General features: G+C 52.3%; 1 protein-coding gene across 4 annotated transcripts; it reads left to right on the top strand.

The window, feature by feature from the left end:
* Positions 1 to 1,332: 1,332 nt before the first annotated feature.
* On the top strand, positions 1,333 to 13,279 carry AQP1 (aquaporin 1 (Colton blood group)). Of its 4 annotated transcripts, none has more exons than XM_006902792.1 (5): positions 1,397 to 1,484; positions 1,683 to 1,786; positions 11,345 to 11,509; positions 11,972 to 12,052; positions 13,100 to 13,279. In XM_006902792.1, the coding sequence occupies exons 1-5, from the start codon at positions 1,397 to 1,399 to the stop codon at positions 13,277 to 13,279; spliced, it is 618 nt and encodes a 205-aa protein (XP_006902854.1). The 4 variants fall into 4 exon arrangements, with proteins under 4 accessions (XP_006902851.1, XP_006902854.1, XP_006902852.1 ...); XM_006902790.1 differs by having other exon boundaries at positions 1,397 to 1,491; positions 1,579 to 1,786; XM_006902791.1 differs by having other exon boundaries at positions 1,397 to 1,521; positions 1,663 to 1,786.
* The last annotated feature ends 6,641 nt before the right edge of the window (positions 13,280 to 19,920 follow it).

The following is a 19,920-nucleotide window of genomic DNA, read 5'->3' as shown; positions in this document are numbered from 1 at the left end:
CTGGGTAAGGACTCTGCCCCTGGCACACTCAAAGAAGCCCTTCTCCTCACTAGGCCTCAGTTTCCTACCTATAAAATGGGGAGCAGTCAACAAGTCCATGTAGGGGCCCAGCAGGCAGGCCACCCCCTGGCCATAGCCCAGACACACAGATGTACTGTGAGCCGCTGGGTCCTCCCTGCCCATCTTCCAGGCCCAGGGCTCCAGGTTCTCTCTCAGTCCCTTTGGTTGTGTTCAACCTCTGGGTCGGGGATGCTGAGGCACAGGGTGGGCTATGAGAGTCTGCTGGGCTCCTCTTCTCCCTCTCTTGGCTTGCTCTCTCATCACACATCCTCTGCCGCTTGCTTCTTGCCCTGGGTCTTGTATGCTGTCCTTTTTGCGTCCTCTCTTCCTCTCCTGTGTGCCCAGTGTCTCTCATCTCTTCCACTCTGGCAGTGGCTCAGCTCTTTACTCTCTCTCTGTCCCTCCCCCTCCCATTCTCTCCTCCTGTCTCCTCTTCCGCTTCACTCCTCTCTGCCTGGACCCTTCCTTTCTCCATGTGAGGACTCTGCTCTGCCCAGCTCTCCTCCTGCTCTGCCAGCTTGTCTGCCTTTGAGGAGGAAGGCTTCACTTGTCCCCATCTCTTTCCTGGCCCCGAAGTCTTTGGTTTCATGACTCTATCTGGAAGCTTCTGCATCTGTGGCTTCCCAGTCTCCTTGTCTACCTCGGGCCTCCCGGACCACAGAGCAGAGGGCAGTCCACAGCCAAGCTCCTTGGACCTTGTTCTGTGGCCACCGGATAGGAGCTGCAGGATGTCCCCCAGATAAAACTCAGGCTGGGCCTGGCTTGAGTGTAAGTGGCCCAGGCTGCTTGCTAACTCCCAGGTCTGCAGACACTGGGCTTAACCCGCCATGTGCCTGCCTCCTGAGAGGGCAACGTCCACCCGCTGGCCTCTGGTCCGCCCACCCCGCCCCATCCAGAGGCCCTGCTCCTATCCTTGGGGAAGGCGCCCCCTGGGTTTCGTGCTCAGGGCGGGAACATTTGGATTTCTCCAGCTCCCTGAGTGGACCCACTTGGAGGAATTTCCCAAAGCCTATTAGAGCAGCGGTGCCTCCTGCCTGCCTTCTCGGGCTGGGCAGGGCTGAGGGCGGAGGGAGAGAGAGGGAGGGGGCGAGGAGGAAGGGAGAGAAGTTGGCAGACCGACAGCAGAGCTGTGTCTGTATCCATCGCCCAGGAGGCCCGTGTGGTGTGGGGCGGGCCAAGAGTGAGGAGCGGCCTTCCTCCCTTTGTGCTCCCCCTCCTTTCCTCCCCCTAGGGCCCTATAAATAGGCCCAGCCTGGGCTGTGGCTCAGCTCTCCGAGGGAGTCCTCAGTGCACACCGGGCAGCAGCGTCCGCCAAGCCCCCACCCCCACTGCCAGCATGGCCAGCGAGTTCAAGAAGAAGCTCTTCTGGAGGGCAGTGATGGCCGAGTTCCTGGCCATGACCCTCTTCGTCTTCATCAGCATCGGTTCCGCGCTGGGCTTCAACTACCCGGTGGTGAGCAATCACACGACGGGCCAGACCCAGGACATCGTGAAGGTGTCGCTGGCCTTCGGGCTGAGCATCGCCACGCTGGCCCAGAGCGTGGGTCACATCAGCGGCGCGCACCTCAACCCGGCCGTCACGCTGGGCCTGCTGCTCAGCTGCCAGATCAGCATCCTGCGAGCCATCATGTACATCATCGCCCAGTGCGTCGGGGCCATCGTGGCCACCGCCATCCTCTCGGGCATCACCTCCTCTTTGCCCAACAACTCTCTCGGCCGCAATGGGGTAAGTGTGGTGGTCGAGGGCTTGAGGGCTTCTAGAGCTGGACGCAGAGGGCCTTGGTCTACTCCTGCCCATTATCTAGGTGGAGACACTGAGGAACTGGGACATGTAGAGGTTGCTAGAGGTCATACTGAGCATTTAGCCAGAGTTGCAGCTGGAACTCAGCTTTTACCTGCAGCCTGTTTTCTGCCAGGCGCAGTGGGCAAGCTGAGACTCAGGGAATAAAGGTCTTACCAATGTCCCCTGTGGGGCAGCTAGTGCCTGGATGCAGTTAACCTTTGGGCCAACAGTTTCTTGTGCCTTGCTGCTGAGCTACAGTTTCTCATCCACCTCAGCTCTGCCTGTGCTGCCAGCTCCCTCCGGTTGCAGCCCCGGGCTCTGAGCAAGCTCTGGCCTCTGTCCCCAGTCACCCTGACCCAGGTGCCCACTTGGCTGCAGACAGCCTGCGGGTGTGCGAACAAGACTTCCGTGTGACACAGTCTCCAGCTGCTACTCGCAGCGCCTGGCACTCACACAGGTCCCTGAACCAACTGCCTCCAAAGAGAAAGAGATCTCTTGCTCCTCTATATCCCAGGAAAGAGATGCAGCGATAAGAGCATTTTCTGGGGAAGCTTAGAGGTAGTTTTCCTGGATTACAAGTGGGGGAGGGGTTGGGGTGGTAACAAGGAGCTGTGGACACCCCACTTCCTCACTGAACTCTTCTCCACGTCCATGGTCACTATAAAGTGTGCACGTGCGTGCATACACACACACACACACACACACACACACACACACACACACGTTCCAGCATGGGCTCTGAGTTTGCTGACCTGTGTGCACACCTGCATATGTTTCTGGAAATACGCCCATAAACATACTTGTGCTGCTGATAAGTACGTGTGATGAGTGTGTAACCGTGTAAGCCCACTCCTCCAGTTTCTTGCACAATCTGGGCTGGGGGCACTAATGACAAGCAAATGTTGATGACTGGGTGGCAGTTACGGAAAGGAATTCCTCCCGGGCTGCTTAACACAGCTAAGTGGCTTCTGGCTGAGGCTGCCTCCTGTCGCAGACCTGGCTTTTCAGACTCTCAGCCAAGCACAAACGCAGACAGAGGTTGGGCCACAACAGGGGCGATGTGACCTGAGAGGCTGAGTAAGGCTCAGAGGGGAGGCTGACAGATGTCTCAGAGACCTGAGAGGTAGGCAGTTCCCCATAAGGAGGGAGAGATGGAAAGAGACAGATTGATAGATGTGGAGAACTGAGGCGAGTGGGAGCCAGGCAGGGCAGTCAGCTGTGGGGGTATCCTGGGGGCTAGCGAGGGCTCCTAGGAGCCAGCAGAGGGTGTTCACAGCAGAGGTCCCCCCTCTGCTTTCCCAGACAAAATTCAGACCCAGCTGTGCTGCTGGAGGAAGCCTTGGTGTCTGGCAGGAGGGCAGCTGGCATGGCTATGGCAGAGAGGATTTGCACTTCTTTGCCCTGGTGACACCTTGCCCAGACCCCTTGTTTAGTCAACCTCTGCTCAGCCCTGGATTGAAGATTAGCTCTGAGGGCTGGAGTTTAGACTTTACCCGAAGAAGACGTGGCCGTGGTGGGTAGAAGGGACAGAGCTGGGGCTGGCTACTCTGGACCTCGTCTCTCCCGTGAGGCCAGAGCCTGTGATTTCAAGGAGGGCTTTCTGGGTGTGGCTAGGTGGAATGTGATAGGAGTAGGGACAAGGTCCCCACAAAAAAGAGCTGGGGGCATCCTAGTCAGTCTTCCTCCCTTCCCCCTCTCAGTGGCAGAAATTGGGCATTTGCTGGCAAAGGCTTTGCACTCCTTCCCCAGCAGATACGGGAGGGTGGGGCACTTTCTGTGCCCATCTTAGTCTGCCCACACCCTGCTCTGGTGCCCCATGCCTTCTTGAAGCTTTCTTTTCCATACTCAGTTTACACCTTGTAGATGAGAAAGGGAGAGGACAGCTTACAGCAGGGGCTGGAGAGACAGGCGCTTGGGCCCCACTCCTGCAGTGCTAACTTACTGGGCTGACTGAAGCTGAAGACCTTAAGGCTGAGTGAGGGGCTCCGGGGTCTGGACTCAAGGCTGGCTTTTGGGCATGCTCATCTGTCTGCAGACTCATGTTTGAATGTGCAACGCTTTCTAGGACGGTCTACCTGGGAGCGAAAGGGACTGAACCGTATGGGAATGTTTTGTGCCCTACCCCATCCAGAAATGGGAGGTTGAGGTTAGGAGTTACATTCCAGAAGCCCAAGTCTTGAGGCATAGTAACAGTAAAAGAGTCCCTTCAAAGACCAGTTGGACACTGGACCCAGGACTTGAAGTGACTTGGAGGGGTGGCCTCAAAGGCTCAAGAGAGACTGCTGTGCCCAGCAGGTGACACATACTGGCCTTCACACCCTTGGGGTGGCTCCATAGTCCCTTTGGCCCCAGGACCCCTTCTGGCTAAAACCTGGGTGGAGCAGATCACAGGCATGGAGATTTCCAAGGAAACTTGGGAAAGAAGTGGCAGGAAGTGTTTGGGGTGAGTCAAGGGGTGTCCCCTGGGGGCATGGAGGGGACAACTTTCTCCTCACTGAGTCAGGACTCCAGATCCGCCCTGGAGAGACCATGCTCCCTGTCTAGCCTGCAGGCTCCTGGCTGGTTTGAAGTGTCAAATCCCTGGTCACGAGTGAGGGGCTCAGAGACAGAGGCTGATGCCCTGACCTGTCTCCACGTCCACTCAGTCCTTAACTGACATCTTGTGTGACCCTCAATGTGTGGTTCTCACTGAAACATGGAGACAACGTGATGCTCAGGGCTTTGGGACGTGGACAAGACTCATGGTTCTGAAGTTCCAGCTTCTCTCCTCTGCTCCTGACTATCTCCTTCACACACACTGTCTGCAAGCACAGCTGGGCTGGTCAGGGCGCTGGGTGCGGATTCTGGGCTGAGTCAGCCCTGCTCCCTGCCTAGGAAGACCCATGGTCGTCGGCCGAGGAGCAAGATAAGCCCTGAGCACAGCTGCCCGAGATAGGAGGCAGCAGGCAGGTGTGATAAGCTGTGGAGGGAGGGCTCCCGGCCTTCCAGACTTGAGGGATGAGGCAAGTCAGGGAGGATCCAAGGAGGAGATAGATGCTCAGTGAGCCAGCGTGTGGTGAGGGCAGGGTCCCTGTGAGCCAGGGGGCAGTGACCTGAGTGCTGTTGGGTGCAGCTGTTTGAGGTCGGGTGGGGCTGTGGTGGGAAATGGGGTTGCAGAGGGGTGAGGCCTCGGGATTCAGGCCACTGTCTCTCTGAGTCATCGAGGAGTCTGCATCCCCCGGCTGCCCCAGAGCTGTGATTTGTGTCCCTGGGGGCTCAGGCACAAGGCAAACTTATGCTGTCTGGAGATGGTCATCAATTGTCCTACTAATTCTGGGCCTGAATGCCTGTGGTGTGTGTCTACTGGTTGCACCAGGGCCATGCCTCAGTATCCCTAGCCGCTGTGCCCAGCACCCCCTCCACCCCCACATTACTGCTTCCCACCTGGCTGAGGGTCCTCCTTCCTCTCCCAGATCTGAAGGCTGAGCTGAGGTAGGGGAAGCCAGAGTTTTCCAGTGTCTCTGGCCAGCCTGGCCCGCTGAGGGAGGCTCTGGGGGCTGGCTGGTGGTGCCACATCTGGGACATATAATTACCATTTCCAGCCAGAACCAGATGAGGGGGAGGCCTCAGAAAGAGGTGGGAGTTCTGCAACAGAAATAATAAGTTCTGCGGTGGAGACTTCCCTCGCGATGGAAAATTCTGAGGCTGTTTTCCCCATTAGAGCGTTTTGGAGAATGCCAGCCCACCCCAGGGGTGCCCACCTGACAGCTGGCCCCAGGGAGGACCCTCTAGAGAAAGCTTTGTCTATAGGGTGATTCCCTCTGAGAGGGAACATGACCCCCTGGGGTCTGCCAGTCTAAGGGGACTTAGCCTACCCCATAGCCTTGTGTGCCCTCCCCCACCTCCCCCACCCCACACCTCAACATCCCCTTTTCACTCCAGGCAGCTTTGCTGGTTAAACCATTTGGCTGGTTTAATTGGATCATCAGATTCCAGCAGTGCTCCTTATTTCTCGAGGGCCCCACACAGCAGAGTCAGCCTCCCAGAACTCCCTCTATGTCTGGCAGGACCCCTGCACCCCTAGATAATGTCACTGTTGCTGTGTACCATCGAATTAGATCGGACCCATAGCTGGCCTCCCAGCAGATTTCTCACCAGAGAAGATTGCTCATCTTTCTCCCAGGGAGCAGCTGGTTGATTCGAACAGTGAAACGTTGCATTGGCAGCACAATTCCTTTCTACTAAGCTGAGGAAACCTTTCCTGGCTAAGAATGCCTTCATTTCCTGCCTCCCCAAGGCCAATTTGAAAGAACCCAAATCTGAGTTCTTCCAAATGGCTGGACTTGGAAACCACACGTCTCCTTCCACCTTGTTGACAACATGGACAAAGAAATGTCCACGAGGCCTGGGGACATCCAGGGTCCTCAGGAAGGACTTCCCTTGGGGATCACAGCAGGCCCTGCACAGTACCCATGAGGTGTCCAGGGTACAGGATAAGGCTGAAGATCTCAGTTCAGGATGGCAGAGAGGATCCCCTCGACCCCCTCCCCAGTTCTTCCAGTGCTTGAAAGAGGCAGGTTTACACTTGTGCCTGGAGGATGTTGGCCGCCACTGGGCCAGTGAGCTCCCAGTCAATAAGGGTGTGCAAGCTGAGCCTGTGTGGTTGAAGCTCTGAGGTGTCTGCTTATGTGGGTGCTGCTGGGTGGCAGGAGGTCCCGATCATGCACCTTGTGCCATGTTCAGCTGAGCCCATGGGATCTCTGGGATCTGGTTTCCAGAGCCTTGTCTGGAGGGTGGCCACAGTCCTTGTAGGTGGGAGCCTATCATCTCTGGCTCGGAGCCACTGGGAAACTGAGGCCTGCAAGGGAGGGGAGATCTGTGTGAGGTTGCCCAGAGCTTCATAGTCCAGCCTCCCCCCTCCCCTTTCTGTTGCTCTAAAATGCATACACTCACAATGCATGTGTATATGCATGTACTCCCACACACATGCCACATACATGTACACGAGGTACACGTGGGGACACGGAGCACATTCTCAAGGCCTGTGGTCATGCTCAGTGCTGGCACCATAGCTAAGGGGCACGGCCCCAACAGAAACTCTTCCTCTCTGAGGTGGGGAGATGGGGCTGTCCGGCACTAAGGAAAAGAGGGAGAGGGAAGAAGGAAGCCCGTGCTTTGTGTATTGTTTCATTTCAGGAAGATGAGATGGCTTCTAGGAGTAAATAAAGGACCCTTTGAGACCCACTGCTCTCTTGCTCAGGGCATGTCTTTCTCCCCTTTCTCCCTCCAGCCAATGCAGGCACCTGCGTGGGGGTGTGACCCACAGGGACACTGATGCACTCAGAGATGTCATCAGACACATGGCTGCTGCCGTCAGGGACACAAGCCTCACAGAGATGCCTGACATATTACACAGAGACCCCTGATCTACTACAGAGACTCCCTGACATACCATACAGAGACCCCTGATCTACCACAGAGACCTCCTGACATACCACATAGAGAACCGTGACATCATAGAGACCCCTGACATTCCACAAAGAGGCCCCTAATGTACTACACAGAAAACTACCATAGAAACCCCCTGATGTACCACATAGAGACACCTGACACAGCTCATAGAACCCCTTGACATACTACCCAGAGATCCCTGACATGCCACACAGAGACCCCTGACATACCACACAGAGACCCCTGCCTTTATACAGAGATCCCCTAACCTCTGACATGACTCACAGAGACCCCCTGAGATACCACACAGAGAGCCCTGACTTTATACAGAGATCCCCTCACCTCTGACACAACTCATAGAGACCCCCTGAGATACCACACAGAGTTCACTTTGGTAAGAAACAATGACTCATGCTTTTCACAGCTAGTTGAGGTGTTTTTGTTTTCCAGTGCAGGATTAGTTTATGTGACTGCTCCTCAAAAGAAATGTAAAATTTCTAATTTGTGGATGCATATTTTTAAATAGTTTCCTTATATAAAGCCTATTCATTATGTGATTTATATCCTTCCACTTCTGTATTCATACAAAGATTTTTCACTGTTTCGTTCTACTGGTTTCTGAGAGACGGTCATTTAAAATCTTCCACTTGGGAGTGGATTGACCAAATTCTCAAATGCCTGTCAACATCTGTGATATTATTAGGATATATTGTTCAGTGCTGAGAATTTTTATAGCTCTTTAGTAGATTTTTCATTTATTTATTGTTTAATAGGCCTCGTAAAAGGGAGCTCTGGTGATGTAGTCTGTAGGGAGTTGCACCGATTACTCAAAGGCACCTCTCTGCTGGGCCAGTCCACCAGCTGTTCTGCAGGAAATAGCTGAACAGCTTCTTCCTGTGTGATTTCCGACCTGAGAAGCCTGCTTGGAGAATCAGCTGTGATTCAGTTCAGACTCCATAGCAATGAGTTTTGAATTTTTGGAATCCTCTTAATCTATATTTAGGAGGAACAAGAGACGCACACCTGGGTCTATGTGGTTATGCTCAGATACACCAGACATGCAAAGCTGTGGACACTCAGAACACGCACTGGGAGTTACCTACACGTGGAGTGGTCCACCTCCCGAGCTTCCCATCGCCCAGTGCCGGGTCCTGGAGGAAGGAGAGCTGCTGGGGCAGGCCCAGTTTCCAGTCCCCTTTTCCTAGAGAGCAACCTGTCAGAGTCTCAGCCAGGCGGGGTTCTGGAGGGTGGAGCACCAGTGTACCCAGGCCAAGCCAAGGGCTTCTGGGCACAGGAAGCCACTTGCTTGGCCTGCTGGGAGGTTTGGGGGGCCTGTTGCTGGGACAGGTCTGTTCTGGAGCCTTGGGACACACTGACAGGCACAGAGCTACCTTCTACCAACTGACCTGGGGGAGAAGGATGTTGGGATCCTGGAATGACTGGAAATTGGTATTAAGTCCTCCAGATCTGTGTCAGTGTTTCTCTGTAGAGAGAGGGAGACTTCTGGAAACACAACCTCCTCGGCCACTCTGTGTGATGACATAGCTGAGCCTCTCCTGGGAGCACTGGGCTGGGGCATAGTGATGGTGTCTGTTCCCATCCAGGGCACCTGCATACAGGGCAGGATGATAACTTCCCTGCCAGAGGAACCAGCGGTTTCTATTGCTTCAGACTAGCTGTGTGGATTTTCACTCTTCCATTTTATCATGAAATAGAAGATCTAGGACATACAAAACAACTTTAAAACAGAGAGGTTTTTTTGTTTTATTTTCTCCCAGTAACAAGTAACCACAACTTGGATTGACTCTATTTAGGTAATTGTTGAGTCAAACCAACTCAAATCTGATCCTTGAGACGGTTTTCAGAGGCAATAAATTGCGAGGGAGGAAATTGTGAGTGTATAGGTACTGGAAGGAGAGGCAGGAGATGGTGAAGCAATCAGGGAAGGCTTCCTGAGGGTGGGGTTGGATGGAGAAGATGATTAACAACCACATGGCTTGGAGCTACACACTCTGGGCAGTCAGAAAGAGGATGCCTCTGGAGCTCCCAGACAAGGGGCCAATCCCTCCTCCACTTCCCTGGGCTCTGAGCCTGGAACCAAGACTTCTCAGTTCTGCTCATTTTATGTGGAAAGCTGTGCCTCTGGGTGGGAATTTGGTCTCTTAGTCCTTCGTGGAGGGAACTTGAAGTGATTACAGTTACCACAATAGTGAGAGGCAAAGTGGGTGGGGAGTCCAAGGCTGGCTTAGGGCTTCCCATTTATTCCATTAACCATCTGGGAAGGGTTGGGTTTGGGACTGCTGCCAGCCTGCAATTAGGCCAACCCTGAAGATAGAGCGGTGGGGGAGGGGGGCCCTGAGCTTCCCTAGCGATCAGATGCACAGGTGATAGGAGTGGGGACACTAGGACAGGACCCCAGTTACTACCTCATCTCCATGGAACTGTCCCGACTACAGAACTTCTCTTAGAGGGTCCAGTCTCCCTCACTCCTACCACTGTCCCCAGCACATCTTGTTCTGGCCTTCCCCTCTACCTGTCCCAAATTCTGGGATTGTGTTGGACGCCCAAGAAATCTCTCAGATCTTCCAATTCCCCCACCACTCTGCAGTGTGAACATAAAAGTGGATTAATTTTTTCAGATTGCAAAACTGAAGACCCCAAAGTGGAAAATATTTGTCTCTGACAACAAAGGCTGTAAGTGGAACTCAGAACCTGAACTCTGGGTTCCTGCCTCCACTTACCCAGCTTTGGGGTGAGAAGAAAATCTCCGACTGGGGGCTGGCTGGCTTGAGGGCTACAGCTCTAGGGTCCACCAGGAGGGGTAGGGAGGGACATGAGTCATTCTCCCAGCAGTCTAGGGCCCAGACAAAGACGGGAAGAGAATTGTTCTGTAAGATGGCCTCAGGGTGAGGCCAGGAACACTGATTGGGTGGAGGCAGCCCCCACTTTGGATTTTGCCCCCGGCCTTGGAGCACCCAAGTGTCCTCTGGGTGGGAGGCGGGAAAGCTGCCGGTCTGGGCTGTTTTGTGATAGCAGCCCCGACTGGAGAGAGCAGCCACGTTCAGGCATCTTGGCAAGTGGGACTTTGCCAGCTTGGACCAGCTGCCCTGGTGGGTGCACATGGGGCTGTGCAGGGCTCCCTAGGAGGGTCCTGGGGTGGCACAGGGGGACGGCTCAGTGACCTCATTTCAGCTCCCACTCCCTTCTTTTTCCATGAGTCATCTTTCTAAAAGTGACCTAGGAGTGAGTGGTAGCCAGACGGTGGTGACGGTGGGGCTATGTGACCAGGGCAAAGGAGGGAGGGAGGGATGGAGGGATGGAGGGGCTAGAGTCAGCCACCTGGAGAGAGAGTGAGAGACAGAGATAGAGACAGAGACAGAGAGGGTAGTAGAGTCAGAGAGTAGAGGCAGCCAGGGAGCAGGCAGTGGGAAGGACAGGGAGCTGGGAAATGCCTAGCTGAAGGAGCTCTGGGCTCTAGGATTTCCAGTTGCAGCAGAGGATGTGATACAATGTGCTCTACTTGAGAGTGTAAAACGGTAGAACCCCTCTCCCCATTTGCTACCCACTCTCACACCCCATGCCTGGGCTTCACTTCACCCCCTTCCCCATTACCTTGGTTATACTCAGGGCACCTTGACCTAGATGGGAACTTCCTACAGTGTATACCCCAGACCTCTCTGACCTCTGGGCCAATGGGATAGGGCCTTGGCAGGATTAGGGACTGAGCTCAACTACTGGTGGGGAGAGGGAAGAGGGCTTGCATTACAGACCCAGGCTGCTGTTTAAGCAGCTTGCACAGAACGAGGAGCCCTGGTGGTGTGATCTGTAGGGAGTTGGGATGTTAATCAAACCCACCATTTGGTCTGAGAAAGATGGGGAATCCTCTCCCAAGTGATATAGCCTCAGAACCCTGCTGGGCAGGTGGTCAGCTGTGAGCTGGTCTGGCAGGAAGACACTGAGTTTTATAGTTTTGCGCAGGACTTGCCCCTTCTGGGCGGTAAGGGGTGCTGTGAAGGTCTTTGAGGTGCCATCTTCCTTGCTCACAGGCCTGTTGTCCTCTGCTCTCTGCAGCTGGCCTCTGGAGTGAACGCGGGCCAGGGCCTGGGCATCGAGATCATCGGCACCCTGCAGCTGGTGCTGTGTGTGCTGGCCACCACCGACCGCAGACGCCGCGACCTGGGAGGCTCGGGCCCGCTGGCCATCGGCTTTTCTGTGGCCCTGGGACACTTGCTGGCGGTAAGTGGGAGGCCTCCTCAGGTGGGAGTCGGGGTGCCAGAACAGCTCAGGAGACTGATGGGGAGGACTCAGTGTGGGCAGAGCATGAGACCCCCAACATGGTTCATGTATGACAGGTCAGCTCCTCGAGGCTGGGGGAGCAGGCTGGTGGCCAGGAAGGGGAGACTCAGAGCCCTTGTGTCCCCCTCTCTCTGGGTCTGGTCATCCCTTGCTGTCTCTACTCACTGTGTTTTGGGTTTTTTCCCCCTCCTGTCTTCTTTTTCTCCCCCTGCCGTTCTCTATCATGACTTCACCTTTCTGTTTTCTATCCCTCTCCCTCTCCATTTTCCTCGTCTTGCTTTCTCTTCGTCTCTGTCTCACTGCCTCTAACCCTTCTTTTGATGTCATTTCCCCTCATCCCCACCCTGCCCCGTTTCTCTCGACCTCTCTCCCTCTCTTTTCCTCTCTCCTCTGTCCTCACAGATCGACTACACTGGCTGTGGCATTAACCCCGCTCGGTCCTTCGGCTCTGCAGTGATCACCAACAACTTCTCTGACCACTGGGTAGGTGGCCTGGGGCCTGTGCCGTGGAAGGGGGTGGGAGATGTTTTGCTGTGTGATCAACATGACCGATGACCCCTGAGCTGCCCTTCCCCACTGCTGGGGCTCAGGTGACAGCTGGGCAGAGGTGTTGTCACTGTTGTGCAGATGAGGAAACTGAGGCTTCAGAAGAGGGTGAGGTGGAGTCACACAGCGTGCAGTGGCCCCCCGCTGACCTGGGGCTGTTGGGAGGATGCGGGGAGCCTCTGTCATAAAACAAGCTCAGCGCTGAGCAAAAAAAGTTCTACAGGTTGTAAATGATTCTGCTCCAAGACATGGTTTTATCAAAACTAAACCATCTCTATGGTGGTTGTGTTCCTGAGATTTTTGCGATTTTCTTTTTAAGTCCCCACCCAAATAAACAAAAATCAAGACGATCTCTGTGACCTTACTGGAGCTGGGTCAGGCAGTAGCTGTCCTCAAGACAAAGCTGGTGCGGACTGGGCAGGTCACTGTGTCATGAGGACAAACTTCTAATTCTTGGACACCTGGCATCGGCATGCTTGTTAAGACAGTAGAAGTCTTAGAGACCAAACACAGCTCTGAAGTGTTGATGTATGTGCTTGGAGGCCAGAAAAATCTTCCCTAAGCCCATATATCTCCCATTCTCCACCTGCCACTTCTCCTCTCCAACGACCACTGAATGAATTTTGACTCCTGGTGACCCACGTGTGTCACAGTCTGCACTTACTCTGTAAAGTTTTCAATGACCAATTTTCTAGGAGCAGCTCATCAAGTCTTCTTCTGAGCGTCTTTTGGTTGGACTTGAACCGTCAACCTTTATGTTAGTGACCAAGTCTGTTAACTGCTTGCATCACTTTTTATAGGTGTACAAAATTCTACCCTTAGTTGTCCCTGTGTTGGGTTTCAGCATTACAGACCTCTGCCCCAGACACCTATGAGAAGTGGGGTAGAATGTCTCCAGGGTGTCTGTGAGGAGGGAAAAACAAGAGAAAGCTTTCCAGGAGGGGGAGACCAGATGCCCACTGACCAGCCCTGTTCTGCTTCTAGATCTTCTGGGTGGGGCCGTTCATTGGGGGAGCCCTGGCCGTGCTGATCTACGACTTCATCCTGGCCCCACGCAGCAGCGACCTCACGGACCGTGTGAAGGTGTGGACCAGTGGCCAGGTGGAGGAGTACGACCTGGATGCAGACGACATCAACTCCAGGGTGGAGATGAAGCCTAAATAGAGGGGGGCCTGACCTGGGCATCCACCGTGGGGGCGGGGCAGGGGCGGGGCGGAGGGAGGGGAGGGGTGAAACCATATTGTAGACACTCTGACAAGCTGGCCAAAGTCACTTCCCAAAGATCCACCAGACCTTCATGGTCAAGCACAATTTTGGGGTGTTTCTGTCACTTTCTTTCTCTTTCTCTATTTCCTGGCCTCAGGGCTTCCTGGGGACCAAGGCTGTTAACCAATCATCCACTCCTCTAGAGTAATGGAGGAGGTGAGAGAGAGGAGCTCGCTTGCTAAGTCGTCCCTTCAGGATGTAATGGGAGGTGTGCCAGAAAGTCCCCCTCATCCCAAAGTCGCTCACAAACTCACCTGCCACAGGTGCCTGGGGTTCCACCTTTATTGTTTTTCACCTCTGGGGTGTGGGCCTCTTTCTCCCAGCATGCACTTTGCAAGTGCTTTGATGGGAGAGATCCCAGTCCATGAAGTGGTAGGGGCCAAGTGACAGACAATCTTTCCCCTTTTTGTTTAGCTTGCTCCTAGGGCCCTCCCTCTTTGGACTTGCTGCACGTTGTAGGAATATCTCCTATTTCAGGGCCTCAGTGATCCCGTCTGTACAATGGATGGGTCAGGGTGAGTTCTGAGGCCCATCTGTAGGTTCTCTAAGCGTAAACACACTATGGGTTTAGGGGACATTCTCTAGACCAACACTGCTTCTTCCACTTTACCTGTGTTCTTTCCTCAATATATAGTTGTACCTGCACACATATGTGTCCTTGTGTCACACACAAACACACACATTTCAAAGCAAAGACTAATGGACAGTGTAGGTCATGGCCATCCAGGTCATGACCCCTGAGAAGTGGCTGCACCAGACCAGACCATGAGGACCACATAGAAGGTGAAGGAGGAAGTCCAAATTTCCTTAGTAAGATTTCAGGTGGTCTTGTCCAACTGCCTCACCATCACCTTGGTAGTGGCTTCAGAAATCTTGCCAGCAGAGCACAGGTCATTAGCAAACATATGAGTGGACTACCTGAAGACCCAAACACGAGGTCAGAAAGGCCTTAGTGAGGACCAGCCCACAATGGCAGATTATCTCTGACAGATACAGAGGGAGTTTCCAAATTCACAGGTGATCCTGAGAAGGAGGAGAGAATTTCCCTGGTTGGAGGGGCTCAGGGGAAGTAGGCAGCTTACACTGGGTTGTTGAGTGGTCCCAGCCAGAGCCTGTCCCACCTAACTGACCTGGAGGGTGAGCCAGCCTTGACATGGTGCAGTTCAGTTCTGGTGCAGCTCAAAGGTAGTGCAGAATCGGAATCAGCAGATTCAGGGCCTGATTCTTCGGCTCAGCTCTCTCCACAAGCCCATTCATTCCACCAGGATCAGAGCAGTTCAACTACCTGTGACTTGAGCTCAATGGGAAGTAAAACCAGGAGATGTGATTGACTAGGAGGTTCTTAACAGGCACCCAGATGAAGCCCCCACAGCCAGAGAGTGGTATGACCAGGCCTGGCATCAAAGCCATGCTCCGCTCCTTCCTGGACTGTGAATTCAGCCTGACTCCTTCTCAGCTTCTGGGTTTACATGGAGGTAAAGGACAGAAGCAAAGAAGGATGAGAAGGGTTGTGACAGAGGGGATAGGGTGTCAAACCTGCTCTCTGCCTGGTTCTGCCCACTGCAAACACAACCCTGCATCTGTCTGCTCTGCATTTATGTCTCTCTGGAATGGAAATTTCATTCTGTTAAGGAAATAAAGGAAAATGACTGATAAGGTCTCTCAGGCTCCTTGCAGTTTTCTCTTACCATCCCCACAGTGGGTCTCTGGGTTTAAGAGATTGGTTCCCAGCACAAGGCAGCCATCTGAAGGGGCCGACATCTGCCACATCCCCAAAACACATCTGACCACAGTTCTGGCCAGGGGAATTGTGATCTCAAGGAGCCATGATCCTGTCCTCATTCCAGGACCTGGGATTACTTCTGGAATCTGACAAGAAGCTGTGGCTGTCGGAGTTCTGAACAGTTTAAATGGGATTTTGGTGACCCGTTTTTGGTTCTGGAGTATGAAAGTGATGGGGTAAAGCAAGATTAAAGTCTGACAGCCTGAGTCCTAAAGACTGGCCAGGCCTCTCTCCTCGTCTTCTTCAGTCACACTTCCTGACCTATTCTGGGCAGTGAGCCCGCGGGGGAGCTCAGTCTCATGGAAGAGACAGAATTGCCCTTTGCTGTTAGTGAGGGCAGTGCTATGTCCAGGAATCCTCGAGGCACCCTGGATAGGGTGGGCCTGAGTGAGGAAACGGAGTCTGGTTTTAGAGCTCCAAGAAGGGCTGTGGTATTGAGCTCAACTAGGAGTGTAACCTTCAGTAGCTAAGAGGGGAAGGACAATTTTGTCCTTTTGTTCTTAACTCTAATGTCCTTCAGGGAGACTCAGCTCCTGCAATCACAAGGCATGGAGGGTGTTCATCTCTCTGTGGAGGGTTGGTGGCTTTCATCAGCCTCCCAAGGGGTTGGTCCATCAGAGAGAGCCTGTGAACAGAAGTCAAAGGGCTTGGATTGTGCCTTGAGGGTGACAGGAAGCCTGTGAAAGGAGCTTGCTGCACTCCTGCCTCAGCACCTGGCCTTGTCTAGCCCCAAGGCCTGTGTCGGCTGAAAGATGCTGACCCATCCTCCCACGCTCACAATGCCCCATCCTATTCAGTCTCCTGAACATGGAAGCCATGAGCATGTTCATCAACAGAGGAGAGAAGGGATCATCATCCCTTTATCATGAGTCATACTCAGTGCCACAGGAGACGTTTATATCAAGCTGACGTTTGGACTTGAGTACCTGGTTCCCTCTCTTTCTTTCATCCATACACAAAGAGAGAACCTACACATTTATATTTTCAGAACAGGGCTAACTACATTGGAAAATTGAATAACAGTATATGAGAGAATCCATGGCCCCCCACTGAAATCATGCATCTGGCTTTGAAAGGCATCCATTTTTGGGAAATCTCACCAAGTAACAGAGGCAGATATTCTCCTAGATGTGGATGAGCAAGGAAGGGATATCTGGGATTATCTGTCATCCACACTCCCAATACTGCTTCTCTTCTGGAGGACTCGGCTCATGGAGGCATGGACATCATCTCACCCCATAATGGCCCAGTCAGTGCTGGAGGGGCAGAGATTGGGTCACTTCAATGGAACTCTCAGTTCTCACTATGTGTTCTAGCTACCTATCCAAACCTCTGCTCATCCGTCCCCACCTCAAACCCATTCCACACTTTCTAAGTCTCTATTTTCAGGAGGCAAGGCCTTAAGAAGATGGAAGAAGCTTCTATTTCTTGAGGCTTTACCGTGTATGTAGAGCCTATCTGAGCCTTTACATAATTATCTTAAATCTTTTCAGTGTCCTTGTAACACAAGATGATTGCTCCATTTACAGAGGTTGCTGAGGTGCTTAAAAATGGAATTATTTGGACAATGCCATCAAGTTGATGGCAGGATTGGAGTCTAGAACTTATGTCTAAATGGCGGCCAAGTTGGAACTCTTTCTTCTATGTGGTGCTGGCTCTTTATGATCAGCACTCATTTTCAGTGTGGGCCAGCCTCAAAGTCAGATTTCCTCTGTCCACAGAGTGAGAGGCTGGAGAAAAGGAGAATGGCCAGATGAGGCTCGTAGAACATCAGGGCGGAAAGCTGTTTTCATTCCAAGAGCAGCTGAATGAGATGTCCTCTTGAAACACACTGACATCACCTGACACAAGGGTTCCAAGCTATTCACCTTGCACAGACACCATCCACCTCCCACAGTGTTCCCCAAGGCCTAACTCCTCCCTCTGGGAGGAGAATGCCTGATAAACTTGCTCACCTGGAGTTGTCCTCTTCTACCAACAATATATAAGAAGGAAGAAGGTCAGTGCTGCACCTTGAGGAATAATAGTGCACTATAGGATATCCACTCAGATATCTACTTGATATTGGGAGCAATATCTTTGAGTCTGAGCCTATTCCAGATACCCTCTCATCTTCCTGTCCTAGGGCCATCCTTGACTGCTCTGTTAATGTTCTGTCCAATCCAGCATAGAGAGAGGCTTTGGGATAAGGGACTGGGTGTGAAACTCCTTGGACAGCAGGTGCCCTTCTCTGTGCCCTTTTCAGATTTTAATGGAGAGAAAAAAATTCCTGAAAGCTTCCATGACTCAATCCTTGTCCCAGGCTTCTAAGCCTACAGGAGGCTGCACAGATGAAGTCATTTGGAACCTGTGCAGCCTCCTGTAGGCTTAGAAGGGAAGGGCACACATTACTACCCTCAGATACAGCTTGCTTCCTCCATTGGACTCCCTGATGTCTCATCTCCAAGACCTGAACACAGAGTGGTTCCGTTAGACTGGAAGGAATTTCATCTGCATTTGGCCTAGAAAGAAGCAGAAATTATTGAGTAGCCCTTGATTTTGTCTTTCCATTAAACTCACAAGAGTAAAAAGTTGTGGTTCCATGATTCCTCTACTTATTCTGAGGTCTCCTAGGAGCCCTGGCCCAGACCAGACAATTTTCCAAAACACTTTAGAGTCACATTGGAAGGTTCCTGTGATGAATCCTTGTAACAGTCTGAGTTTGAACTGGAGGCACACACATATGTGATGACAAACATTGCATCACTCAATCTCGAGTTTTGAAACGCCAAGACTTTGGATTCTTGTTTCCCTTTAGGGAACTAATTTTCTTCTCTAAGATCAAGATAATTTCCCCTCTCTTGACTTTACAAAGATAACAAAGTCTAAGAGGAAGAGAATGAAGCTTTAAAGACATTGTTGGATCAGTTAACAAAGCTTTTATCTGTATCTAAAGCCATCACTGATCCAACCTGAAAACTCCTAAGGTTGAAGAAGGCCCAGATAAAAGAAAACAAGTGGCTCCAAGTACCCAGAATCTAGAAAGCTCCAGTTTGTTCCAAGAGAGCGTAAATAAACGGGTGTGGGTGGCTCAAGACATCTCCTTACCCTTTGGCCCCAAGAACCATGGCGACTTTAGAGGTTTGGTTGATAATAGGGTTTCCCTTTGGGGGTTCCCAAGCTGGTCCTCAAGGTTCCAGCAGCCAAAGCCAGAAATTGGTCTGGAAAAGCACTGGAGCAACTGGTGCCAGGGCCCCACCCATGGCGTGGCCAGGACACGTGCTGACCATTAGGGTTTTTCCATCCCTCCTGTGGGTCACACCTTCACTGGTCAGAGCCTCTCAAGGAGGGGGACAGTGATTAATGTTTTATGGACGAGCTGCTGGGCATGACGCCTTGTTTTCTTTAGGTTTAGAATACAATGAGGACCATGTGTGGAATTTGCTGCTGAATGGGGGCCAAGGAGGGGCCATTTTGGGGCCCTGGCATTCGAAGGTGGGGATGTTTACCGCCTAGGTGCAAGAAAGGGGCACTTCTGTGGGCACAGAAAAACAACGGATGGGCCATCGCCTACACGGTCTTTCCCAGACCTCCATGGATGCTCTTACCAAGCAGCAACTTGGACCTTGGGGTGCACAGAGGCCTATAGAGAAGGACACCTAGAATTCTAATAAACTTTTCCTACTCGGGATTCTACTTGTTGTGTAGCATATAATTTGAACTGACCCACAGCTGACCCTCTGGCTGGTTTTCAGAGGCAGATAATCACACAGGAGGACATTGCCCATCCTTCTCTTGGGAGCAGATGGTGGCCTGGAACTGCGTGCCTTTGGGACTGCAGTGCAGCTTCTTGCCCCTAGGTCACCAGAGCACCTTGTCAATCCACATCCTTGGCATATAGTTTTACATCTTTTTTTCCCTTTTCTTTCTTTCTAGTGTATTGTTGAGGGATGCAGCTAGGATACCACTGATACTCAGTTGTGTGGGCCAGTATGGCTCCTTCTGTCCTTAAAAGATTTCTATTTTCTCCGAGTCCTTCAAGTACTTCCCCTAGCTCTGTGACCTTCCTTATCCCTCCTTTGGTCTCCTACCCAGTCACCGTTCTATCGTCCACAATTTGACACTTAAGGAGTTAACTCCTAGCATTTCAGAGGCCTCCAGGTCCGTACTGGACACAACAGTCAGTGGAGTGATTCTGATTGCTATACTACGCTGTTAAATGTGTTGTACAACAATTCCTGGAAGGGCAACAAAGCATTTGATTCGTATGAGTTGTATCAACTCAGTAGGATACAAGCCAAGCTAGTAAGTGTGTGTGTGTGTGTGTGTGTGTGAGAGAGAGAGAGAGAGAGAGAGAGAATATGTGTGTTTATTGTTTCTGCCATTACTGCACAGTCCTAAACACCCTCATGAACACATGAACAGTTGAGGATCAGATCATTTTGGGAAGGATGTTTCCAGACCTTTATTCCTAGTTCATCTTAATCTGACTGTTCCTTTGGAACCTTCAGCATCGTAGTGGTACGCAAAGCTCCACTGACAGAAGGCGTCTGTGCATGAGATGTTGTTGTTAGGTGGTGTTGAGTCAAGTACAACCTGTAGAGACCTTAGGAACAACAGATCTGAACCCTGGCCTATCCTGTGCCATTCTCACAATCTCTGACACACTCGAGCCCATTGCTGCAGTCACTGTGCCAATCCGTCTGCTTGAGGGTCTTTCTCTCTTTTGCCATTTCTCTACCTTCTCAAGCATGATGTCACATCTCCAAGGAATAGC

Source organism: Elephantulus edwardii, unplaced genomic scaffold (assembly GCF_000299155.1).
Source record: "Elephantulus edwardii isolate Elephantulus edwardi_28Jun2011 unplaced genomic scaffold, EleEdw1.0 scaffold00452, whole genome shotgun sequence".
NCBI lineage: Eukaryota > Metazoa > Chordata > Mammalia > Macroscelidea > Macroscelididae > Elephantulus > Elephantulus edwardii.
Note: the sequence above shows the minus strand (reverse complement) of the source record. Positions and strands in the feature narration are given on the sequence as shown.